Consider the following 27,469-nt stretch of genomic DNA (forward strand, 5'->3'; position numbering starts at 1 on the left):
GGCTCAGGTGACTGTGTTTCATCCTGATCAGATGTACGAATTAACATAACACTCTGGATATCGGATCGGATCGATATCGCGATACAAGCCAAGGTATTACTTTGTATCGGATCGAATCTGAAATCTCTGGTATCGCCCATCACTAGAAATCACGTGATGTGTACCATGTGACTGGTTACAACAGCAGCCCTCAAACGCCAGTCTCATGCAATAATAATGGTCTGTGATACCAAGCAATGCAAATGGATATCTCCATGGGGAATCAATTTGGAGCAGATGGAATTACAGTATCATGGTGCACTTGTTTATTTGATTCTCAGCTTTGCTAATGGTTTAAGGCTCTCTAAGCCATATCAACAATGTGTGAATTTTTAAATTGAATGCTACAGCCTTTTAATCCCTGTGCACTGGTGAATATTTCATGCGAAAATAGGATTAGATCCCATTCACAGACTCGAAAAACAATTAGGGAAAAGAAAGCAGGACAAATGTAAATGCATTGAGGTCAGTTTTCTTTATTTGACTCTAGAGAGAGTCCCTGTTTTTCAGAGAAAACTTCATCCCCATTCTTCAAAGTGAAAAGATTAGATAAGCCCATGCATCCTGGGTGCGAGAGATGGTTAAACACTACAACGCAGAAACTTTAAAGTTTGCTTTGTGTCAGCGAGGTTGAGGGAGCAGAACAGAAAGAAGGAAGGGAGGAGGCCCAGGTCGGGTCCTCAAAGTGCCAGACTGTTCTACTTAAAGATCTTTAAATAGGGTGATTCACTAGAATGCCTTGCTCTCATCCGTCTCTGCTCTTGTTGAGGCACTAAGGGACAAATGAGGGGCTGAGCATCCTGGGAAAGTGGGATGGGATGTGGCTGACAGGGCAGGTCACCTCATCACTGGAGAAACAAATCAGACAGAAATTACCTAAAAGGATTAGATAATCCTTCATTAGAGGGTCATTGTCCTACAGAGCCATTGTGAATGCGAAAGATAAGGGAACACACATCTTGATAAACAACCATCTTGCATAAAACATAAGCCAAAGTCAAAGCAATAGGATAATGAAAGGTTTGTGCGATGGAGCCAGAGTCACTTTGAATGCCAAGAGTCATCCATGTGGTTATTAGACTCATTTACCTTCCATCTGAATTCTTCATGATTTCCCGGTGCAGCTGATTGCCTCTAATTTCAGCCGAGCATCTGGGGATAAGGATTCATTGTGGAACAAGAGCAGAGACTATGGGTCTTTGGATAACAGAATGCCAGCTAAATGATCTCCAGTGGACCTCGGCTTAAATGGAAGCTAAATGGCGACACAGAACCCTCTTCTATCTGAAGCTCATTACCCACCTCTCAATTCCTCAGAGACCTGGCTCAGCTTCACGCCGAGCACTTTCCTGCCAGGAGGAGGGCGATTACAACATTTTGCTCGACAAAAGCTCCCTTCCCCCTCGCTTTTCTCATTGCTTCCTGTCTTCCTCTTCACCCTCCTCTACTCTCTGTGGTCACCGCCTTCCCTCTTTCGCCTCCCTCTGTGTTCTGTTTGTTCAGACGCCCTCCTTCCTTGCAGGCACTGCGGGCGTTTCATACTCTGACTGATTTGTTTTTGTGTCCTGTCTGTGATTACCACACTTAGGCGAGCCGTGACTTGTAAAGGGCCGCGTTTGCTCGCTCATTGACGATAGTGAACAAGCAGAATTATAAATCGCACACAAGCATTTAATGCAAACAACACAAAAGTTTATGGATATCAAAAGATGTTTTAAAGAGAATCACAGGAGAGATGCAGAGCGGCAAGCAGATGGGCTAAACGGTGATGCACGCACAGGATATCATCCAGCCAGGGAAGGAGAGGAGGCCTACGCATTTCTCTGCCAAGGCTCGATGTACTCGAGACCCAGATGGGCGAAGATGTCCTTTTCAGTCGCTGCTGCCAGAAACTCTTTCTAGAGAGAGGACAAACAAACAGAAAGCCTGTGACTTGTAGAAATGCGCAGGACACCAGAGCAGATCCACAGATTCTCAACTGTAAGTCTGACTATTCACCAAAGTTGTTGACGCCGTGTACTCACAGACTCCACTGTGCTTGTTTTCGGACTCCAGTGCAAGCTGTCAATATCTCTTAGGAGTCTATTCACCCAGTTTGTGCCAAGGCCCGAACATGCCGCAACTGAGCAGATTTACATTTGACCGTCCAGCTCCCCTCCAACCCATAAACACTCTAACCTTGCTCTAAGTGATTGCAAACTGCAGTAGATGAGTATTTTCCCTGACAAATCACGACAGGGCTATTAACCGCTGGCCGCCCACCAACGCCATGTGATGGGTTATGTCTCTATAGGAGTGTTGACGAGGCCTGACTCACCTTGGGAGCCAGACAGCCCGGGGAGAAAGAGAGCTGTGATTCTGACACGTCCTACCTTCAAGTGCTAAACCGGACCTGACACGTTGTGAGGAGATGGCAGAAAAACCAAGAGCGTTTTGGCTCCCACTGCCAGCCAATGGCAACGATAACTGAGAGCAACTAGTAGACAGCCAGGAGAAGGAAAAGCACTACAAGGCATGTCTCCTTCCATGCTGGCGTGTTATTTATAATGCAAATGACAGGTTCGCCACGCAGCGAGGAGGTCTGGTGTTTTCAAAGCATTTTTATCTTAGTTTAGGTAATAGTGAAAATTCCAAGTTACTTTTAGTTGACATTTCTTTTGAGGTGAAACTATTATCTACATAAGTTGACTTTAATGATTCCTATAAAACATTTAGGTCCTAATAGAGAAACTTATGTGTTGGAGTTTGATCAAATTAAATGCTGAATAGGTGGAAAGTAAGCAGTAAGTTCAAAACACAAAAAGACACACAAATTTTGTATTCACATTTTAGGCGGATTTATTTTTTCTATTTAAGTTGAGAAATGTTTCTATTTAAGAAATGGTCTTATTTACCATTAAAGGAATATTTATTTAAAATATCATACATATAACAGCAATAAAACACCTCCATTTTTGTTAACATATACATACAAAACACTAAATGTACAAATCCGCCCTAAAAACGTCTTTTGCACACGGGGTCTGAGCTGACTAGTCCTTCAATGATGCGGATTTTTGGAATGGATTTTTGGTGGCAGCTCACCTCTACCCAGATTCACCTGCCGATCTTTGGATCCAGTTTAGGTTCTACAGGTGTAGACAGGGGGAAACACTGGCCGATGACAATATTGCTATTTGCTGCTTTTCATGGCTTCTGGTAAGAAGATGCTGGGTTTTAAACCCCATCTTTGAAGCTGTTCTCATCATTAACATTCTAATAAATTGTGAAAGAAAGGACAGATCGGCAGTTAACATGAATAGCTTAAAATATGAATCAAAATAAAGTTATTATAGTTATTAAGTTATTCATTCTTTTGTAAGAAATGTCAAGCTGATGTATAAGGTAGAGAATCTGGATTCCATCACACATCAAGTATAAAGCAAAAACCACAAGATAAATGTACCCACCTTTGTCATTGCAGTGAAGAAGCAAACACATGACTAGTGCAATTTTACTTTTTGTATGTTGTTTATGAGGCTCGGGCAGATAGTCCATCCAATTGTTTTGCTCAAAAGTTTCTCTTATCTAGTCAAATGAGAACTCGAACTTGATCTTAAGTTGAAATAAGCCTGAACCTCCCATTTTTGTGATATGACAAAAAGTTGGAGAGCAGTCTACTTAACTTTCAATGCAGTCAGCAGTGACACGTGTCCATATTTATCCAACGATGATGAAAACTGAGAAAATGGCAGTGGCAGTGTTTTTTGTCTGCAACTGAGAAATTTCTGTGTCGAAAATAAAATAAAAAATCCCACATTATCTTAAGCTCTTTGTTTGAAAGTAAGGGACAGAGAGCAGACTTGAAGGGTCCACATAAGCTTTGGGTCTACATGGAGGTTACACAAAGTCAGTGTGGGAGCTGTAAGAGATGTTTACAGGGGATTGTTTGGGATTTTCGTACTGATCTAATTTGGCTTCTAAATAAGCCTGAATAACTTCTTCCGTTTGGCTCTTTCCAACCCCGTGCACACACGAACAGTTCCAGGGAAGGAAGTTAGCTCCATTAATAGGCAAAGCACTTTATAAGTTGCCTCTCAAGTACCAAGTCAGACACCAGTCGTGGCAGAACTGCCATGCAAGGTGCAATTCAGGGTCCAGTGCTCTGCAATTAGGGGACATCCCACTCAACATCCTCTGGCTCAGGGTTCAATGAAAAGGTTCCCATTATAATTGATGTTATTGTATGACTTAGGGAGAAAGTATTGTGTGGCTATGCAGACAGTAACTTGCCCCGGATTTATTTTTTTAATTATCTGTAGCAAATTCCCATATGCATTAGCTGCTTGCAGTGTAAGCGTTAGATTCAAGTTGTAATAAACAGTTAAACAGTGATGTCCAGAGAAAGAACAATATTTTCTTAGGAATACAGTTTAAAGAATATTTGGTTGAGACCATCCACTGCCTTCATGAAGCCATTTATTGCCCCAACCCCTCAAAACATGTGAAATGCAGACACATATCACTGCAGTTATGGTGCAGCAGGCTCCTGCTATGTTAAATGTACAGGTGCTAAAGATTGGAAACAGGGGTAGAGGAGGAATGAAAACCCTGAAAAGCACAGAAACAAAAGAAAAAGGGAGCACCGGACAAAACCTATAGGATTTGTAGCAAATCCACATTTCTAACAACCCGTGGCAGGGCTCTTTGTTCCGAGGAAACAGAGGACAACTCTGGAGATCCAGCTAAATGAGAAAACAGAGGGCACAGATGAGATTATCAACATCACCAATTTAGCCACTGTCCTGGATCAGAGCTGAAGCCCTCTCTCTGCTGCGCAGTCCACTTTCCTCAATTCCTACAATCCTCACATGCCCTCGGGGAGATGCTGCTTTATTTACTTAGCACAACACAGTGTGGGCTCTCCAGGAGATAACCTCATGTAGCTCTGACTTCTCCCCTTTAGGCATACACAGAGAAACTAGGGCTGATATGGCAAAAGAAGGCTTTTATTCCAGGGCTTTCTGGTATATCAAAAGCAGCTTGGAGTTTAAGAAGAGAGCAACAGTTAATTGGAAAGAGAGGTTATCTGCCTGAGACACTCAGGTTCTCAGTGACTGGCAAGCCAGAATGGAAGTGGGGTGTGTTACTGCAAGCCAGTGTCCTTGACTTAATAAGCCGCTAATCAGCTACATGTTTCTCTGTCCGCCGCATAATGACATCCCTCGTGGACGCGAACACATATCAATTCCTGCAGAACATCTGCCTCTTCTCTGCTGCACGTCATCCTCTCTCCGCCACCCGGCCCACTTGCTTGATGGATGGAGCTGATGGACATGGCTGCACGCCCGACTCCGTCCCGACTCAACTAACACATCAAAGAGGGAGAGGGAGCCAGAGAGGCAGAGGGGCTGCAGGAAAAGCTGGATTGCTGTTCGACCCCACCGTGCTAGCAAGCATTTGAAGGACGAAAACACAGAGGGAGCTCAGTGTCTGTCCAAATGCTACTAAGAAAGAAAGAAACTATTGGTGGTATGATGGGAATTGTGGACTTTAAAACAAACTTTAAAACTACTGCAATTTGTTAAAGCCCAGTGAGGCGAGAGACAAAATAGTCCATAAAGGTAAATGGCCACTTATATAGTGTTTTTATCCAAAGCGCTTTACAATGTTACATTCACACACACACTCACACACCGATGGTGGTGGCTGCCATGCAAGGTGCTCACCTGACCCACCGGGAGCAACTTGGGGTTCAGTGTCTTGCCCAAGGACACTTTCGACACTTAATCTTTATGGTCCTTATACAGAAGCACCCTCAGTGCTTCCACATGAAAAATATTTGTTTCCTTGTTTTACACAGCATTTTTAGATCATTATGCCCATTATCATGGTGGGTATCTCAGTGCTTCATTGTTTTTTTAAGGACTGGGATTTTTTTATTTTCTTTTAAAGGAGTTTTTCAATGGGATGTTTCTATTGGGGCACAAACTCAAAGTAGTTTGAACATTTGTAAAGTTTGTAAAAAAAAGGGGCTACACTCCAACACCAAACACAGCTTTCAGAAGATAATAAAACCAAACATTATTAATGATGAAATGTTGCAACTTTTTATACTTTTCTATATTTGGATAGGCAAGACTCCGATCTCCTCCCACAGTGCTAAATGTCTCATCAGTGTGAATGTGAAAGATTGTCTCTCTCTGCATGTCTCTCTGTGTTGTCCCTGAGACAGAATGTTGACCTGTCCAGGGTGATATGACAGCTATCCCAGCTGTCACGGTCTCCATCGTCAACATCCGGTGTTTTTGTAACTCTCCAATCACCTCAGCCTCGTCCACGCAAACATGCACAGATCTAAACGCTTCTAAATGTCACCAAACTTTAATACGTGTCTCTTGGTCATTGTTGGTGGCCAGTACGAACAACATACTCTGTTGTATTTCACTCTGTTGTATCCCCCCCCCCCACTGAACACCTATGCTATACCACCTTTCCGTTGGCAAACTATAAAACTCTTCATCACAGCCGAAATCAGGTTAATGTTTAAAGTCTGTCGTCACAGAGAAAGTGTGAAAGTTTTGGCAAAGCTTTGTTCCTTGTACATGCTGAAATGCCAAGCTGGAGGGAAAGTCTGTGTCATGGTCCTAATACGACTGTAAAAGCTGCATTTCGGTTTAACAGCAAAAGTCTAGGTTGAGATCATGCATCAAGCTTACATACTATCAAGAGCATTAACAACAGTAGGTGACCCACCCCATCCAGCCTGACCTCCTCTCTATTAGGTCAGGAGACATAACCTAACCTACTTAAATATAACTATGGCTTCTAATGAGCTGATTGCATAGACTCTTTCCATTATAGAGCATTATAGAGTTTTAGCCTTGATTAGAGTTAAAACTGAGTGAAAAAGATGCTTTTTACACAGTTAAACTGTGTAAAAAGCTGTATGTGTGTTTAAATACAAGATTACGTGGGAGACAGAGAAAAACCATATGATGAAAGATTTTATAAAGAGGCTGAAATGTTAACAATTACTGTGGACAGAGGGGGATATCTTTAGAAACGCGGTGAGACGGAACGTCTCTGCAGAGAACAGAGCTAAAGGTCACGCACAGAACAATACAAACACAACCTGAAATCTATGCAAATTCCCTTATGTAAACTTGCTGCTAGGAAAATGTACGTGAACAAAAACCTCAGTGAGAGTGCTGTCGTCTCGCTTTCACTTGTGACTATCTGCTCAGCCACAGCAGCAATGACGCGCGTGTCAAGAGCTCGAGTGTTGAGGTCAGGCTGAAAGGCAGACGCACGTACAGCTTCGAAAAGAAACCTTTTCAACATGTTGTACTTTTACAGGTCTAATAGGGTCAGAGGAACATATTCAGAGTATTTTATGATGGAGGCCATCCATCTTTGTGCAGCATAAAGGGCTCACGGTATCCTGCCATCACACAGGCAGAAAGGGAGCTTTTTCCACCTGTATTTGAAGTTATGAAATTAACTAATATTGCCAGGCTCCTTTTTATTTGGACTTCCCTCTTATCTTCTGACAGTCAGAATAATATTAGTTTACTGCCGAGAGATAAAGAAAAAAAAAAATATATTTTGATCGCCTCTAAGTGAATTGGCCTTTATTGCAGTGCACAGCAAAGGGCTGACGGGGGCAGAAAAAGTGGGAAGTCGATTATGCCCCTGCGTCTTCCTCCTGCAACGAGCCGCTGCACACACCCACACTTCCCCTGTGCGCTTGTCTGTGGGAGCTCAGTTCAAAGGACACTCTGAGCAACCAGAGAGGGCACAGACACCTCACTAATCACACCAGCAATTAGTGCAAGCATCATAAAGCACCACTGCCTATAAAACAGCTATTGAGTTTAGTGTTATCATCATCGCCCATCCTTCTCTGGATTGCTAATCAGTCCATGCACTGGGCAGAGGAGGCAGTGCAGAGAGCAAATAATGAATTCCTAATCCGAAACAATGGAAGACTCACTCGGCGGCCCTGGCGTTATGGCTCTTTGCTCCCGTGGAGGAGTAAACATTTGCAAATCAAAATGATTTAGTTGATTAGGCTGCCCAAAGGTAATGAACAGCTATGGCAAAGGATCTGAGAGAAGCTTTTCTTTCTTTGTTTGTTTGATACAGATGTGAAATTGGAAGGTTTCAAAATCCACCGGTTTCTAAATCACTGTCAGTGTAAGTGTAAAAAAATTGGAATGAGGCTACTGTACGACAATACGACAATTTCTTACTTTAAATGCACTGGAGAAGCTGCACATGCATTTCATGGATACATCAATATACAAATTCACAACCGGAGTGATTTTCTACCATGGACTCTGACTTAAGTCGCCATTCAAAGCTTCAGTGCTTTTAATAATTAGTCCTTCTTTGCAAGTGTGATCTTCTGCCTGCACCTTCCCATCTGGCGGAGGAGACAGCAAAGACCTTACAACGAATTTCCTGTGACCATTTGTTGTTGCAGCGCAGTCAAATCAATGCTGTGAAGACCACACTGAATGGATGCGACTACAGCTGAGGTAGTTAACTCAGATGACACCGGCAACATTAATCAGACCAGTGCAACCTGCCAGTATTTGGCAGGTGGTAGAAAGAGAGCGTGTCCACCAGCAGAAAACCAGGGCTCCCACTTCACCACACTCGACAACAGAGAAGAATGTGACAACATTGTACATCACGTCTAGTTTAAGCTGCACTGTGCAACATTTGAGATAAGAAAAAGCACATTCATTTTCTTAAATGTCAACTGTAGGAAAACACACTGTTCTCAAATTCTATGCTTTCACTACGGCCGTACTTAATCGTATATGACCAGTAACTTGTAAAAGTTAGCTCGTGTACAATTGGAACTAAAAACTAAAACTAAGTAAAACAATTTAATTATTTATTACTGATATTTTCAGCTGTGGTTACTTTGAGTGGTGGATTTTTTTTTTTCACTTTGCTGCACTGGAACACACACTTCAGGGTGTGTCTGCACACCATGACACTTTTAAGTGTGGTTAACAAGTTGTGGTTTAAAAAAAAAAAAAAAGGTTAGTTTTTCCATCCTTTTAATTAGCATCTGTTGAAAACTGAAGTTGGTCACTTAAATTTGGAGGCACAGTCATGTGAACTTCTCTTTAATCTGCGAAGCCTGTAATTGTAGCTTGACTCTTCCTCATATGGACCCAAACAGAACACTCTCCTAATGATAACAATAAATTAAGTTTCTCCGCTCCACTGAAGCCCATAAATAATTAATTGGTTTGTTGAAGAGAGGCTGGTTTTGCATGACCAATTTGCTTCCTGCTCCAGACAGTGCGATCGGATGCTGCTGCTGCTGCTGCTGCTGCTGCCTCAGCAACTCCTTTCATTCTGCTCAATTAAAATGGCACATTGGCAAAATATGAGCTTTATTTTGGAATTTTGTACATCGAGTTTTCTTGCTGATGAGGGCCAGGATCTTCCGAGTCATTGGATTGGTCCCACCTCTGAAGGGACCCGTGAACCAGTTAAAATGTAGACCAGTTAAATAACATTTTGACATTATAATAAGGGAAGCTGTCACATCCTCAAAACAAAATTCCTACGGTGGCATTTCACTTCACTTAATGCATTTCCGGTTGATTTCCTCACTTCAGTCCCACTGTCCTGCCGCCAGAATCCACATTAGAGAGGAGAAAAGACAAACACTGTTGCCTCAGAAGTGTGAAAATGCTTAGCAGACTTTTTTTTCCCCCCTAATTTTTGTCATTCAGACTGTGCCCAAGCTGCTTAACCCTGTTATAGTCGAAGTTGTTACGGCTGTACACAGCCTGACAGGGCAAACGCGTCTTTCTCCTTTGTGTGATTTTGCGAGTATTTTTAGTTACAGTGATTCACCTGAAAGGTGCTTAAATGAAACATTAAGCAAAATAATACAGTAAAGCACAGAGGAGCAGCGTTCAAATGCAAATGCATCTTTATGAAAATATGATTTAACATATAAAGTTAGTGCAAACTCATGAGAAACACTAAATTGACTAAAACTATCGATTCTCTTTTTTTCACCCATGCAGAAGAGGAGAGAGTGCAAATTTCCCTCATTTCTGCAACTACAGCTATGTCCCTGAACAATCATTCTGGTTACAAAGCAAAAGCGTATTTATTGCGAGTTTGCTGATTTGCAATCATAGGTTGGCAGGTAATGCTGTCTAATTTCATCGGCGAATTCCATCCGTCACAGGCGACTGCTGGGTGTCCTTAATACCTGTGCTGTCACTGTCAGTAAATGCAGTTGGATTCTGCAACCGCAGTAATGGAAGTGGTGAGAGCGCAGCACATAAATCAGCCAGCACAGTCATCTGGAAAGTTTTTGGGGATAACCCTTTGGCAGACATTTGGAAGCATTTTTTTTAACCAGACACTAACCGTAGCACCACGTATTTCGGTAACTCAATGCGACGGTGACTGAGGACAAGCATTATTGAGACAGATCGAGTCGATTTTGATGTAAGGGCTCAGGAATGTGCGTTGACAAAGTGACTCACTCAGAAATTAGTTTCTGCAATACTTTCATGACTTTGCACTGCACAAAAAAATACTTAAAAAAGATTCGTATTTGTATATGTATTCTTCTAATAAATCATTGAAAAGTTTCCTACGCTGTTCTTTTAAGGTCTGGGAGCATGTAGCCCAAAGTGCTATCTCCCCCCACCCCCCCCACCCCACAATTTAATTTAAGGTACCGTGTATTTAATTCATGGTCCCATTGGTAGAAGCTTTTGTGGCTGAGGAAAATTCCCTTTTTTTTCGCTCGGAAATGTTTTCTCTATGAAAAACATAAGTTGCTGAGAGCAGACTGCCTTTAAGTGATTTGATTTGCCAGGACTCATGTCGAGAGCCGCACTGGCTGATTAATGTATTCCTGCTAACGGCCGACCTGGTTCAACAGTGTCGCTGTGGCCACAAGGTGACAAACACAAAAATCTGTGGCCACATCCTGCATCACATCATTCCAGAAATAGGCCTGTGGATGAACTGCAGCTTCTTATCTTTGCTATACCCTCATATAATTTAGCAAAACAGACTGAAATTGTTGCTACAGAAAACATATCACCTCTGTGTGGAATGGAACACGTAGGATCTGATCACCAAATACTGTTCAGAATAGCTCATGTATGATGAGTCAAGTTCAGACTTTCAGTTGCTATTTCCTTGTATTTACATATAGATACATTTACAAACACGTGCTAATTTTAGAGCATTAATCAATAAAATGATTTAAAGCATTGGAAATTACTTTCACCAGTTTCTTAATATCCAGGTGTCCTGAGGTTGTTGGAACTATAACTATTTCTAAATTACTAGCCAGGATTCATTCATGTGGGTTTCACCTGTCAATACTGTGTTTATTGAATGACTAAATCCACATGAAGACAAGACAGTTGTCTATTGTGAATCTATTGCTGTTGTGAGAGAAAAAAAAACAAAAACAACAATCACTGGATTTGACAAAAATCGCGCATGTCCAGCAAAAGCAACACTAGAACAGAGAAGGAGAAAGTGCATTATTAGAGTGGCTAATGAAGAATTTAGAGAAACTACAAATATGTAGAAAGTTGGAGGCAAAACGATGATTGTACGTCGATTGATCTGATGCTGAATCATTTCTATAATCTATGCATCAACGAGGAACAGGTGAAAGTAAAGTTACAAAAATATTCTGCAAGCTGGTGCCTGTGTATTACAGTTATTGCTATAGTAACATTCATGACTTTATTGCAGATGAATTAATGAAAAAGACATAAAGCTGTGTGTGTGTTTATAAACGCACATCTCTTTACATCATTGCCATAGCTTTCATGGGAACTGAACCATATTTAGATGAACTTCTGAGAGGTGATCTAGTTTACACTGACAGATGACTGACACTGAATAGGTTTAAGGTTACACATCGGTAGCTGGGGCACAAGCTCATCAAGATTTTGTCATCTGTGATCATGTTAAACCACTGAAAATAATAATAATTATTATTATTATTATAAATAATTGTAAAAAAATAATAATTTCTTGGCCCCACCTGCATGCAAAAACTTTACATGAAGGTGAAACTAATGCTTAATGAAATGTATTCAATGTTTCGTTTGCTGTGTTTTAAAGACTTCTTTAAATTTCGAAAGCTTCGAGGATGAGGATTAACTTGGAAAACGAACGCTTGGTTTAGTTTCCCGCCTCAGATACACCTCAGATTCCCTAAGATTTTCTCTGGGCACTATCTTATAGAGACGCTAGGCCTCAACGGGATGCATGATTATGACACCGTGATTTATTCTGTTGCGTTATTTTCTGTCCTTTTTCGGCTCTTGGGCTGTCGCAGTGTCAGGTTTTTCACCAAGTTCCAAAAAACAACCCACCAGTTTATGTTCAAGTGACAATGGCAAAAGGAGAAAGTATGTGAGTAAAGGAGGATGTGAGGGGACATGCTTGAAGTCTGAGCTGCATGGACGGGTCAACAAAACACTGGGAAGTGTCGGGCAGCAGTCAACACGACCTTTTCATAGCCATCTGAAATCAGCTTCAGTGCTGACTTTACTCCCCTAAACCAACCCAACCGTAACCATAGCATGTTCCCATCAACATGTGGTTGTATGAGGGGGCACAGACAAATGATGCTTGTTTAGTTAGTCCACTACTACATCCTACGGCCAACAAGACTTGTTTCCATACATTTTTCTGCCCCCCTACCACCCTAAGCCTGATACAGGGCACAGAGACCACAAGACAGGCCTGAATCCTCCCAACGATTGTTCGCTGCAGTGTCCCTCTAAATAAATCATGGGGCAAACTGAAACAGGAGCCCCAGACGGACCGGTGCCTGTGCCACCACGAGGCCTGTGTCAGTTAACGTTACACGACAAGCGGACACGACCCGAGCCCGAGCGTTCCTGAACCTTTGTGCCATTCACTTTCATCAATAATGGAGCAAGATCTGTCTGGAAAACTCCAACCTTTTTCTCTCTCATTACGTTTTCCATCCCCCAAGTTCACAGAGTCAACTCATTACTTCTCTTTACACTGTAATTCCAGAAAAACAGATTGCAGGTTGCAGGATTCAGGAGGGATAATAGCCTGCTATTGAATTCCACTTTTTAGTCATGCAAAACACTAGCTCAACGGAATCTATAAATATTTCCTCGTCCTTTTTCTATTTCACCCATTAAGCGCCGGTAACAGGGACTGCGTGGGTGGATGAGAGGCTGAGGGAAGTGGAGGCAGAGGTACAGTGGGTGAGGTGAAGACGGTGAAACGGGTGACAGGAGAAATAAGGGCTCGGTAGAATTCAAGTACAGTTAGCGGACGGATAATATTCACGCAATTATCCTAAAATATTCCGCGTTCATAAATTTCCCTTCACCTAAATGTGTCTATCATTCTTCTTTTCCCGTAATTCACCTTAATTTCAGCCTATTTTTCAGCAGGTCCACATTCCCTCCTCTATCATTACCCCTGCTCCTGTCAGGCAGTAGCTGTCAATCTGATTTATCATTGATGCCAACTGATGTAGTTGTCCCACTGTGATGGCTGATTAGATTAGATGACCATCCTGCTGATGCTTCTCTGTGGAAATGGTGACACCATCCTGTCCGTTCTTTCTCTTTTTATGTCTCACTCGATCTATCTCCCCTTTTTCATCGTCATGACTGCCTTCAGTCGCCACATTCCCATATAAAAAGTCGCAACATGACAACCCAGGCTCTTTAAGCTGCACTAGGCATCTATTTCATAGGAATAAAGTATGGCATAGGTTTGCTTTCAACATAGAAATTGTGTGTGATTTGACGGCATAGATTGACCCAGAAAAATGTGTGGCATCAGGTTTGGACAGAAAGTCATGGATCGAAACACGAGACCAAAGTGCAAACTGTTTGCCAGGCAGCAAGAAGAAGCAATCGAAGCCATCGCCTCGCAATCATGAGGCGGGCGGCATCACATGCCAGCAGTGAACTCTACGAACGGTTCTACATGCAACAATGGTGATTTTGTCACTAGTTTACAGAAAGTACCTGAACTTAGATCCATTTTTACTAGTTGCCCAAAAGACCCAGGTGTTTCTAGTGCAGTGTTTAGAGCTGTGGGAAGCCACACCTCAGGACCAGAATCACAAGTGTACCCTCATATGGAGGACAAAGGAAACTTGTTCGGGGACGATAACGTCTACATTCTGGACAGGAAAGACAAATGGTTTGAGAGAGGAGTGAAAGTGGGGAAAATCCTCCCCTCAGCAGAGGTGGAGGTTTCAGGCACAACCTGCCCCCCAGCTTTTTGTGCTGCCCTTTTTTATCCATCCGCAGGGGGATAAAGACCACTTCACATGTCCTCCAGGGATGCCGCACACTTAATAAGTCCACACACTCTCAAGCTCTCTTTTGTCCACATAACAAGCTGATTCAGGTGAGCGGAGGGACAAAACTCTTGAAAAGCTTTGCTCTGACTGAGTAAAAAAGGAGTCAAACATTGAAAAAGAAGTCTGGTTTCAGATTATAACAATAAATATATTTAGAAAATCATAAAAAAAATAACTCATTCTTTTACAGCACATTAATGAGCACTTTAATATTCTATGTACAGTATGTGTCTGGATTGGTATTTGAATTCAATAAACGACAAACATCTCATAGCGCTGAATCTCATATGTTGTGTAAAATGATCATGAACAGCTTGATGGAAAAGAACTTTTTTTTTTTTTCACGTAACCAAAGGTGGAACTCCAGGTGAAAGAAAATGCACACAGATCATCATCACACCAGTGAAGCAGGATGAAACCAAAGGCCAGCGGAATATTCTCGGACTCTGGCTCTGTAACGCTGGGCTTTCTCCAGCACTGAGCATCATTACTGCAGCAGTCCTCCCACTTCACACACTCCCCGTTATTCCCATTAAAGTCCCTTAATTGTTTCTCTGACCTCTATGCGGAACAACCCAATCGCATGCCAGCTGTATCCTGACACGAATGTCCATATTTGTTCACCTGGCACAGAGGGTGTTATTATGTGGGTGGTTTGTTTAAGGGGAAGGAGAAGCTTCTTCACTCGTGTGCTGATTAATATCTTAATTTTTCAACGGTGTCGTCATGACGTAGCACATGTGTACAGCTGATTTTTATTTCCCAGCTCTTCTTTGGCCCAAGTATTTGCTAAAGAAAGAAAAAAAGCCGCACCGGGTTTGGAGTGGCATTTTTTCAAAACAGTTGAGTCCAAATTATTACCAGTGCTTGGTCCAAAAAAAATCTCGGGAGTGGAATTAGACGTCACTCCAGCAAACACTTTTGCATTACACTCAGTGGATGCTGTCACCGTATAATCCATCATACAAGCACGGTGATTTACCTGTCTGCAATCATTCCACTCGGCTTCCATCTTACAGTCAGAACCTTTCAAGACCAACTCAGGGACATAGCAGAAAAACGTTCAAATTGGCGCGATCAAAGCAAATCCCTGAAATGAAAAATTCCTTGAGCCTTTTTTTTTTTTTTTTTGACTGGCAGGGGAAGAAGAAAAAAAAAATACAGAAATATGTGCAGGCTTTTTATGGTGGACCAGCAAACTGTTTTTTGTAATGCTGAGTGGCAGCTCCCTCAGAGGAGAACGGGATTTTTAATCAGAATAAATGCAAGAAGACACTCAGAGCTGTTGCGCTGCCATGTTATTAACATGGGCAGAGAATTGATAGAGACGTTGCAGCTACAATCAGACCCGGTAGCAAATGACCAGCAACCACATGACATCTGGGAGACAGTGATAAGTGATGAATAACGAGTAAAGAGTAAAGAGTTGTCATTCCTCTGTTACACCACCTACTGCTAAAGTGACTAACTACAGCACCTACTGTACAAAGCTCAGCTAAAGCAGTAAAACCAGCAGGTGGTGTTAATGCTGTGGTGAACAGGGTTTGGCCATGATTGACAGGTGTCAGAACACTTAGTGCATCGCAGTTTGCTGCACATGGAGCCCTGCAGCCGCAGACCCCGACAGGGTGCCCGTGTTGACCCCTATCCACAACTTTGGCTGTGGCTGATTAGTGTTTATTGCTCCAGTGGAACCGATTTCTTTGCCAGGTACAAGGACGTCACTTACTCATGGTAATACAGTCTGGATGGTCAATTAACATTCTGATGGTATTTGCTGTTTGTATGCCGCTACTATCGATTCAATTCCATTTTGGATGAACGCTTTGCAGTGCAGGTGAAAAAGGTGAGCGCAGGAAAAGGACAAACATGTTTAAGATCCAAAGTCCACCTGAAGCATATGTTTTGCTTAGTTATAGATGGGGTTGTGAGTTAGGCAGCATGTCGGTCTTCTGCCAACTCTTTCTTTGCGCATAACAAAAGGATCTTTTCTTAAAGGTGAAGTCCACGTTTCAAATTCATTTTGCTTTTTCTCACATGCAGCAAAATGCTCCTTATGCTACTCTGGTTGTCCATCCAGTGGGATCAAAAAGCCTCACATGGTCGTCTACAGCTCTCGCCCTGTGAAGTAAATGGGGAGGAAAGAACGCAGGCTGTGGTAAGAGGACAATGCTCTGTGTCTCCTCAAATGTCCTTTGTTTGCCATTGACATTATGCCAACTTGCTATTTTGTAAATTGCTGGAGATGGTTGTGAGAGAGAAGAGAGTCTGGAGGCTGGTCTGTCTCTGATTTGTTGGATCATATTGGCTGTGTTGACCAGAGGAATCAGCATTTTGAGTAATCATGCAACGGTGTTTACATGCAGCAGAAGAGTAACCGGATTTCTCCTCCACTTCTGATTTATTCTGGAAGCCTGGATCACAGATTTGAGCTGCGTAGTGCTGCTTTCTGACTTTTTCTGACTGTGTGTGTGTGTGTGTGTGTGTGTGTGTGTGTGTGTGTACGTACACACATGCGTAGATGGAGAAAGTCCAGCAGAACCCTGGTTACGTGGCAAAGAAATGATGATTATGTAGTTTCTAACTGACAATAAAGTTTTATGTGACAATGTAGTTGGTTCCCTGTTGCTCGTGCTGTTGCTGTTTCAACTCATACATTCTGGAAAACAGGATACACAACTGTCACTAAAGTATTAATACAAATGTCAAAAAACTTACAAGAATAACAGACTTTATGTTTTTGATTAAAAAGGTTTCAACATTTTGTCCACTTTTGACCTTAACATACTGTGACATGACATGTGTCCCAGTGTTTGAACCAGTATCCGCAGACATCAGTTTATGAGTGGATGCTTCCCACAAACACTTAATTCAGGTTCATCCAAAGGTGTGTGGTCTTTGGACTGACATCAGAAGATTAAGGTGGTCAGGTCAAGGTGGTTGTATCCCACAGCTTTATTGTGATGAGCTGAGAGGCATCTGACATCGATCATGTGGTTTTTTTTTCAAGGGTGACCACAGACATGACCAAGATTTTGCCAGTGCCACCATCAAAAAAGAAAAAAGGCCCAGCAGGTCTGTAACGTTGTGACATTTGTCCTCACCTTTGCACACACAATTATTAAAATCAAGTTGTCACTGACACTGTCCAACACTGTCTTCCTTATATGTTGGTTGCTGTCTGTCCAGCAGCCTTTTCACTCTGAGGTGTGGCCATTTAAATAGACGCTTACTGTCTATTTAAATGTGGCTGGACACTTGATTTCAAGCACATACTTGCCTCTAGAACAGTTAAAGTTTCATGAAGTAGCGGAGGACGAACAAGACTGAAAAGAAATGTCACTGCAACAAAAGTGAGCACCAGCACTAAATAAAAAGCAGATGGTTTCCAGCTTCCAGCTCTTGCTGCAAAAAGCTCCCCGATTTCTACACCTGCCAAGCCTTTCTGTCATTCCACTTCTCATTTCACTGTCTTTCCCCGAATTATGACTGCAGGAGGATTTTAGCGCTGACGTAGCTCCAGGCTCGTCTTGAGTTGCGAGAATGCACATGTTAGCAACATTCGAGATGGTCCAATTTTCCAAATCCTATTTACAAATCCGAACGAATCTTGTAATCTGCAATTTCCTGCCCTTATCTCGCTGCTAGGTGGGAGCTTCTCTCGAAACGTAAGACAAGGTCTTATGGGCAAAACCGAGAGCGGACGGCCTGTAAATGTGAGATATGTTGAGATTCTTTTAAATCCCGCAGTCTGATCCCAGCTTAAGAAGCTACTCCTCGTCCTGCTCTGCTGTGCTCCCAGGATGTCTTCATTTTTGTAATTACCCAACATTTTCTGGAAAGTTTCTATCACGTCGTATGCTGCTGATTTCCTGAGCTACGTGTTGGCCCTGGAGGTTCTAATGGCCCATTTTATAAGTGGAAATAGTAAGCATGTTATTACCTGACATGACGCTTCTACCCGCAGTGATGACATTGATACCCACAGTGATGACATTTCGATCTGCAGTGATAATGTCTGCACCTACAGTGGCGACTAATCTGCCCACAGCGTGGGTATTTCCACCCCCGAGGATGGCATTTCTGCATTACATTCACATGGGAATGAAAACTCTTGGGGGAAAAAAAAATGACGATAATTCTCTAAATAAGGATAATAGCAAAAATGTGTCTCTTCTCAGGAGACTTACAAAATGACAAATGGTGATGAAAAACCCCCACAGTGGATTGTACTTCATGCAGTTTGGAAATGTCCGAGATTTGTTCACCACTGAAGGTGACCTTCAAAGCCGAGCATGTTCCAGTCCACAGTGTTTTCTGTGAACATTCACGCTTAAACACACGTTTTCGTAACAAGGTGTAAAGCATATTGAGATTGAAGCTTTTCCTCGTTATGTCTGATCCTCCACACTGCACTTCAAGTTCATGGCCAACAAGGGCTAAAAGCAAAAAAGGAGCCCAATCTAATAGTCGGAGCAAAAACAGCCACCAACAAGCCACACACAGCGTATGATAAAGTAGACCGTCCACAGCAGCCGGAACCTTCTCGATGCTTCTAATGGGATCAGATTTGTTCTTTTCTAATCATAGGTGGAGAACGTTGGGCTGCCTTCTTCAGTGTGAACGCGGTTCTCGTTTATTCTGCAGAGCGGTGCCTTAGATAACAGTAGGTGCTAGAATTAGTGTGAGAGAGCGTGTGTGCGTGTGTTTTTCTTCAGATTTCCTGTCTTTTCCCAGGGATTTAGATTTTTTTCGACGTTAAAATGATGCTCTCACTATTACATCAGATCTAAATCCGTTGAGGTGGGTTGAAATCTAATAGCTGCGCACTGAGCACAGAGCGAACTGGATTCAACTTCTGACCTTGGGGCGAAAAGAAAAATCACAATGTTTCCTTTCACTTTCAAATTCGGCCACACTGGATCTTTTAATTAACATTCATAAGAACTGATGTGCGAGCGAGGTCCTGAAGAAACATTCGCAAAAGTGAATGAAAAGGGAACCTGCTGAACTCATCACTCCATTCCCAGCTGTCCCGAACCGGCCGGCGGGATGTTTGGAGGACATCAGCTCCTTCCTCGGCTCACTTCTCTGTCCCAACGTATGCTCAGGTATGTGTGCGTATTACAGTAAGTGAAGCCCTGAGGGTCCCGGTGCCACCATCTGCTAAATTAAACTTCGCCATCGCCTTTCTGCGCTTGCTGAGAGGCCGCTCCCATCTTCTGTGCAAAGACTGCCTGGTTGAGGGAGCGTTCGAAACCGCCGCTCCCCAAAGCCCAGTGCAATTGCCCCCTTATTGTCCACTCATCCACTGCTCAGAGGTTGTGTGTGTGTGTGTGTCTGTGTGTGTGTGTGTGTGGTGGGAGGTTGAGGGATCGAAACAGCTGCGAGCACTTTACATTCAAGATATTGTAACTGAGTGTCAGCTTGGTATGAAATTCTGCTATTACCCCAGAGGACAGACAGAAACTTTGAGATCTCTATTAAATAAACATTTTCTGCTTGCCAGGGAAAATCGTAATAATCGGTAGAAAAATTGTTTGTTTTTATTTTGAGAAGCCTTATGCTGCTTATTGTACTGACATTTGTTCATAAAAGCTCTGACAGGTCAGGCCATTTTTAACGCAGTGCTGAAAAATATCGGTGCAGCCAAAAATAGGTCAAGGTCTTTTCTTAAGGTCTTTCCAGGAAGAAAAGCTTTTCGTCGGGTCGCATTTAATGTATTTGCAAGTCCATCACGTCTCAAATGAATAGTGTCCTATAAAAGCAGGTTTTGTGTGTGAATTTTGTCCCTTTTGAATTATGTGTTATGGTGAATAAAATATTTTATTAAAGCTGCTTGGTCTGTCTTTTTTAACTCAAAGTAAAACGTTGTGGTGTCTCCGATTCACAATCTTTCTCGTGACTTTATGTAACTTTAATTTCTTGCTTTATTTTATGGAGACCAACGCACATCTCAGTGTGGAAAATTGTGGCTTCCAGGCTTCTGGGTCCACCAAGTTTTGCATTGGCTCAAAAACCGGCACCTGAACAGCCAACTAGCTTGTGACAACTTTCCATAGTTTCCTCACTCCAGATGACTTTGATTACAGCAAGCACTTGCCGTGACGCAGTTTAAATAAGCTTATGTAAAATCTTTTAATGCAAGTTTAAAATCTTGTATTGATGATGAGAGAGTTCGACCACTGTGTAAAGTTTTCCCCAGCACATCCCAGAGATTCTCAATGACGTTACGGTGGAAATTATGTCCCACGCTCCCTGAACCACTCTTTCCCCACTTGAGCCTAATCAATCCTAGTGTTGTCATCTTAAAAGGCCCTCAGGGAAGAGAAAAATCCATTGATGGAAAAACCTGGTCCTTCATTATATTCAGTTACTCAGCTACTCATTGCATCAGTCAGGGCTGAACAACTTGTTGGCAGCTGAGACGTATTAATCACCGCAGTAATTATCCAAAAGAAGGCTCTAACCTATTTGCCTGGTTAAATCCAGGTGGTGGCTTCTTCTTAGTTTTTTTGAGGGAGGGGGTTTTTGGCCATGCAGTGCCAGAAACTAGGGCGGCAGATGCTCACCGACGGCCCAACACTGGCTGACAACAACATCCTCAGCATCGGAGTTGGGAGCTCAACAGGTGTACTGCTCCACCCTACTCACACTCAATCACGATGGCTGCTCGAAGGAGCAACATCAGCAATGACATGAAGTGCGTATCATATTCTCCTTAACTCTGCGACAAAATGTTTCCTCTAACGTGTCAGCAGCTAGTGGAGGTAATAAGAATTTTAAGGAAATACGCCATTGCAGAACACAAATGAGTGATGGGGAAAATCCCGGTTCCTGATTAGTTCCCCTTCGGCTGAGAGCATACACGGGAATAATCAGGTGACCATTTGCTGCTTCATGATGGGCTTCAATGTGTCTCCAATTGCTCACGTGTAGGGCACTTTCTTAACTGACTGTTTTTCTTAAAAGTTGTCTTTGCAACCACTAGAAGTTTGATAATTACGGGTCATATATTGATTGCATGCAGTAAGTGCAATAAAAGAATGAGCAAAAAAAAAAAACAAATTAAGTAGTTTTTTCCAAGGCATTTTTCACTTCTAAGATCTCATGATACCTACGGTAGATGTGTTTGATATTATTAATAACTGCAGTACAGTATGTTGGTTAATACTGGGTTACAGAGTTGAAACCCACAGTGAAGTGTGGCGTGGAGCTACAGAGCTGTCAGGCGCGGAGAGAATATGAATGGCCCCTCTCATATCAGTAACTGTGCTTCAGGACCAAAGCCAGGACATCTATGCTCACAGCCTTTTGACCACAACCTCATTAATCACACTCCTACACATGACATAGAGTAATTACCCTGTGAGGAAAGACACATACTGATACATACACACATCCACGCTCACAAAATCTTACAGACTTGGTGCCCAGGGTGTGTGTGAAAATATGCATAAATAGGCATGACAAGGGACAATGGATTGCATTTGCATGAACACATTTTTAAGGGACTGAATTTGGTTAACAGCCTGGAAACACCTGAGTTGCACACGCGGACTATTCACACACACACACACTGAGTGAGTTTCAAGGATAGCTCCTACTTCACGTGGAGGGGTGTGCTTTTTATCAGGTGTTGGGCAGGTCATGGATCCCTCCTGCTCAGGGAGGGAGTCAGTCTGTCCAGGCATGATGAAATCCTCCACCTGTCCTCATTCATCAAGCCCGCTACACATATTAATTATCACAAACCTTCAGACTTACAGCAGAGGACACACACACACACACACACACACACACACACACACACACACGGACTCTCCCACCTCTGTTTCCCTGCTGGCCACCCTCCGTCATCCAACACTACTCCCTCAGACCTGCACTTTGGTTAAAATTCAGCTGTGTGGGCCAGATACTGATGTTGCTTGCAAGTGCCTGTGGCACCACAAGTCAGCACAGTGTTTTCAGAGGACGCCTAGATGTCAGTTATTGCTAGCAGGGTAACACAACCCTAATCTGACAGTGGAGGCGCAGTCACATTGATCAAACCAGGGTTCAAGAGATCCCCTACGTTGCACTTTTGTTGTTTTGTCAATTTCACAGTAACAACTGCGAAATCGACAAACAGAGTCGATTGGCTCGTTCTGTGGTAGGAACTTTGCCAGGGAGGAAGGACCTGAGTTTGGCAGTTGATTATATGTTGAACACAGTGAAACGTTCAGCTGCTTCTGAGGTGCAGCTGAAGAGCAAGTGAAGACATTGATGCCTGAGGTGGCCAGAAACACCAGTCCACACCAAACATGGCTCCATAACTGCTGGGTGTGAAAATAAATAGTAAATATTTACTAAAAAGATAATAATGTTGTAAACTATTATTAAATTATTATTATTATTATTAAATTATTTCAGCAGAAAACTACCAAATCACACTGGCTAATGTTAACGGGTCTGAATCGGTCGAAGTATGTGCTGCTTTCTTGTTGTGTTTTCTTTCAAATAGCTGGCAACTGTGGCCTTCACCCTTTCTCCTCAACATAGGTTATAGTCTGTTCATTTTGTTTCAGGAGGCTTTATGGGCACTAGGACGTCTAGCTGTCATCACCCGTCTGCTGACTCCCATAAAGCCGTGTGTTTTGTGGTCATTCCTGATAATTGGTTCGTATTACATGCTCCCGACACGGACCGGACCCTGCACTTTCAGCCACTTCGCTCGTGCTCCTTGGTATCACCTGTGTTCGCATTGCGCCATTTTCCACCACACACAAACAAACTCAATCCCCCTGTTTGGTTGTTAGGGAACCTTTAGTCACCTTTAGTTAGTGTTTTTCTGTGTGACAGTTGCAAATACCCCCTCCCACAGCGATTTTGATGATTCCCCCTGAGCCTGTGCCTAATTGGGAGGAGATCATTAGCTTGAGTATAGCACTCTAATCTTTTTTTAAGTATTTTATAATAAGACAGAGACCAGCTTGCATCCATTGAGAGCCTCTCTGAAGCCCACAAGATAAAAGTCCTCTAAATGACCGCCTTTGGTCCTCAGCTGAGATGCCTCCCCTTTAATCAGACACGAGTCCTCTCACTCCCTTGTTTCTCTGACACCAGCGGGGCCGAATTTCTCTAAAAGTACCGGCCAATTAGAGCAGACACGAAAAAGATGAAAGCACCATTGTTGTGCCGTCCTAAGCCGCACATTGAACCACTTTAATGGCGGTGAACCAAAGGAAAGGGACGCTCCTCCTCTCCTGCCTAATCCAGAGCGAACGGAGGACCGGTGTTGTGTGAAGGCGGTGACAGCAGAGACACCAGGACGGTTAATTGATCTTCATTACATTAATTACAGCTGTTACACGGAGCACAGAATGAAAAACGGGTCACGCCGTTGTACAATTCTGTGTGATTGGACCCCGTTAAGCTTTCTGCTGACCTTGAAACTAGCCTGGGAAGGGAGGACGCTACTTAAGCATGTTTGTCCCGTTTCACTGGACTTTTAAATCTCACAACGAGCTGATTGTTAGTTGCCTTGAACCTCCTCCTACCGTCACCCTTCCTCCCGTCTCTCACTTTTCTCCATTAACTCAGCGAACTCCAACAAAGCCATACATGAATATGTGTGCGATGCCCCTCCTGTCCACTCCAGTGCAGCGATGGTGCACGGTCAGCAAGCCTGACTCTGCTCTTAAATTTAAATAAACACCATCTGAGTTGGCTGCTTGCGAATAATATCTGTCAGGGAGCCGCCACCCAGTGATGCCAAGCATTCTGACCTCTGTCCCCCAGGGAGCCTCTGATGGGGACATCTCAGCGACAGTGTGTCTCCACTGTCGATCTGCTCGCTGATACGCCTCACACCCTTGTCCCGCTCAACGCGCAAGTCAAACAGCTTGCTACTCTGCCCTATGCATTGGAAATGAGATGGGGCTGCCTTACAGACTGCAATGAACAATCTCGAGGGCAGGATAAATACGAGCTACGGATACACCTGTCACAAAGATTGATGGTTCCCAGGAATTTCGGTTGTCGCCTTGTCAGTACTATAAACTTTTCCCTGCTGATCAATTGAGTTCTTTAGCCGAAGACTTGTGTCAATTTCGTTTTTTAAGTTTACACATGCTGTTGATCACATAAACGTTAATGTCTCATCCAGATTCATTCAACAAACTCTCTCATGTAAAAAATGATGGAAAAGCTATAAAAAATTAAGTTACAGTACTACGCGTGGAACAAAAACATCACAGCCGGCAATGTTCGAGCAGATCGTACCCACTTTATATTCCGACCGCGGGGTTGATCCATAATAATACATCAGCATTTATCAGTTAATTCGATTATGTAAAATGAATGTAGTGGAGTACAATATTTACCTCTGAATTGCAATTAATTAAAAGAAAAGTAGTCTTAAACTTGTACAAATCCCACAGTTACATTCAAGTATGTTTATTATCATGAATACGTTTTTTTCACTGTCCAGCAGTTGTATCACCAGGATCAGTGACGTCATTTAAGTCGTACATTTTCGTGATTTTGTTTTCCATTTTAAAGCTACATTCAGTCTTCAGTCTTCAGTCAGTATTGTCCTGGTAAACATTTGTTTTTCTCACTTAATTCGTGTCACATCACGTTCACGTGTACGGGATGGACATAAGCTCCCAGTAACCTTGACCTTAAACCACCAAAACCTAATCCACGAGTTCCAGTGACCATTTCTGAGCGGTTTTTAAAAATGCCAAGGCCCTCAAGGCAATCATAAAATACTGTGCTTACAAGAATGAAACGGACAACTATTGCCGGGGCAACGTCCTAGAAACGGTGGCAATTACACTGACTGACTTATTGGCTCAGCACAAGGGGAAAACGTTCTGCAATGACAAACTCATGCAGGTTTCTACAAACAAAAAAAAACATTTCACGCCCTTTTTGTCAGCTTGTCACAATTTTCACCATAAAAAAAAAGAATGGCTTCACTGCAAGGCTAAAAAGATTTGTCACAGGTTACTAATTATGACAGCCCATCTTAACGTAGCATTATTACCACCACCACATGAGACTTTCAAGTGCTAGATGAAAAACTCAACTACCCACTGTTTTACCCCTCCTGAAGCCAATTAAGTATATGATTCCAACAAAGGCGAGATGTTACAAAACAAAACTTAATTAACTCTTGCATTGTAAGCAAACAAGGTGTTCATTGGTTATTAAATTGCATGAGTTATACTGTAAATAGATTTTCTAACCTTTGCTGTGTGCCTTCATACCACTGTGTAAAGTAAGACGTGATTTATTTAATCTGGAAATGTGCAAATGAACCGCGCAATTACCTTTTCATTAACAAGCGTGTGCTTTCATGTATCGAAACATTAGGATGTGTTTTGTTCACTCAGCGTGCTCAGATGCGGTCGTGTATATGGCGCGTTCGTCGTGTATGTGATGTGCTGCATCCAGTTCGCCAAGCCCTGAAACCTCCCACTAAGCACTCTGCTATAATTAAAAATGTTCTTGCTCCGGTCTCAAGTTTGTGCTCGCTCGGAGTGCAAACACATACTGCACAGAATAATTTTTAGATGATTTGTCGACGTTTTCTCATGCTGTGGCATTTGAACATGCAGGCCCTAATCTTTCCAATAACCTTAGAGGGGCAGAGCTTTGGCAATAATTCACTCGCTCTGCATACACTCTGGAAAACCCTGTTCTGATTAGATCTGAGCGTTGGTGGATTGTGACTCACACTCTTTCACACTCTGCTTCTGAGTCTGTATGCTTGTATATACACTGCAGCATGGATACGTAGAAGTCCATTTTATACTGCACTATAAATGTGTTATAAAAAGCATCTTCTCCAGACCAGTCTGATTGGAGACCACTCAATCTCAAACTGTCCACTTTTGTCGGCACTAATAACAGTGGGGATGTAAAGGATGCTCTCAAGAGACCGGCCATGACTTGCATGGCAGCTGTCAGGGGTAAAAAGCTGAACTACAGTAGCATTACTGTTTGAATGAAGAACGCTGAGACTGGGAGCGAGCTCATCTGTTAGCATGCTCACTGCCGGCTGCAAAGCCGTTGCCGAAGTGCCACGATTTACCAGGATGGATATTTACATTTTCGTCACAGTTCGAATCAAGTTAGGCTTTTTATTTTGCATAGCGCGAGGATGCTGCACCTAGCTGGAAGTTTACCGTTTGCTTTTTGGAGGTGAACTTTGTACAGCCTGAGTGAGATTTCAATTACAACTTGCCTAAATCAGTAAATTAAAGATGTAAATAAGATCTTGCTGTGAACAGTTGTGAGTACTCAACTACAGAACCACTTGAAGGAAGGGGCAGGAAGAATCAGCCAAAGCAGTTCCATTCGTAGCCCTCTAGAATCATTTTGTCTAGATTTAAATTTGTAGGTGAGTTATCTCATATCCATACACATACTTTTTTTTTTTCAATGAAATAGAGCAGTATTTCGATTAGTACTGCTTATATTGAACTTTGTACTTTGTACTTTTATTTTTATTTTTACACCTTTTACTGAAATCATTTGGATAGATCGTTCATATACAACATAGACTGACAGCAGAGAAGTGGGTTTTGATGTACAGTAGAAGTGAGTGGAGAAGTTTCTGTAGATGTCTGGATATTTATTACGCTGTGAAAACTTGCAACATACACTTCTTTTTAACTTTGATTGGCCACAAACACTGTAAAAGAGGAAACTACCAACTTGCAAGTCTAAAGCAGAAAGCGTAAGTTTTGGTCCTTTAAAACATTTATTGTGCAGCTGTAAGTGTAATCTCATAACATATATTATGATCTAACAGTAATTATACTCTGTGGATGTTTGAACCACATTTCATTAACCTCTGTTTCTATCTTTGAATCATTAATGTCATATAATTAATATAACCTTTCATATGTTACTCACTCCTTAAGCACAAAGTGTGTAGCTAAAGTTGCACTAAGTACCTTGGTTTTGTCGTACAGGGCGTGGTTGTCCAAAAGCATCCGCCTCTCCAGTCGAGCGAACCTCCTCAAGTCTCTCTCAAACTGCTGTTAACATGAAAAACATCTTTGT

At 42.5% G+C, this 27,469-nt stretch overlaps 1 protein-coding gene across 1 annotated transcript in view; it reads right to left on the reverse strand.

Moving 5' to 3' along the window:
- Positions 1-507: 507 nt before the first annotated feature.
- dntt (deoxynucleotidyltransferase, terminal) overlaps positions 508-27,469 on the reverse strand; it is a 67,514-nt gene continuing 40,552 nt past the window's right edge. The window contains exons 10-11 of the mRNA XM_067474244.1: positions 27,361-27,444; positions 508-1,937 (exon numbers count right to left, since the gene is read on the reverse strand). Of these exons, the coding sequence (XP_067330345.1) occupies positions 1,851-1,937; positions 27,361-27,444 (171 nt within the window). The 3' untranslated portion in view covers positions 508-1,850. The remainder of the gene's footprint in view (positions 1,938-27,360; positions 27,445-27,469) is intronic.

This window comes from Channa argus, chromosome 1 (assembly GCF_033026475.1).
Source record: "Channa argus isolate prfri chromosome 1, Channa argus male v1.0, whole genome shotgun sequence".
Lineage (NCBI taxonomy): Eukaryota > Metazoa > Chordata > Actinopteri > Anabantiformes > Channidae > Channa > Channa argus.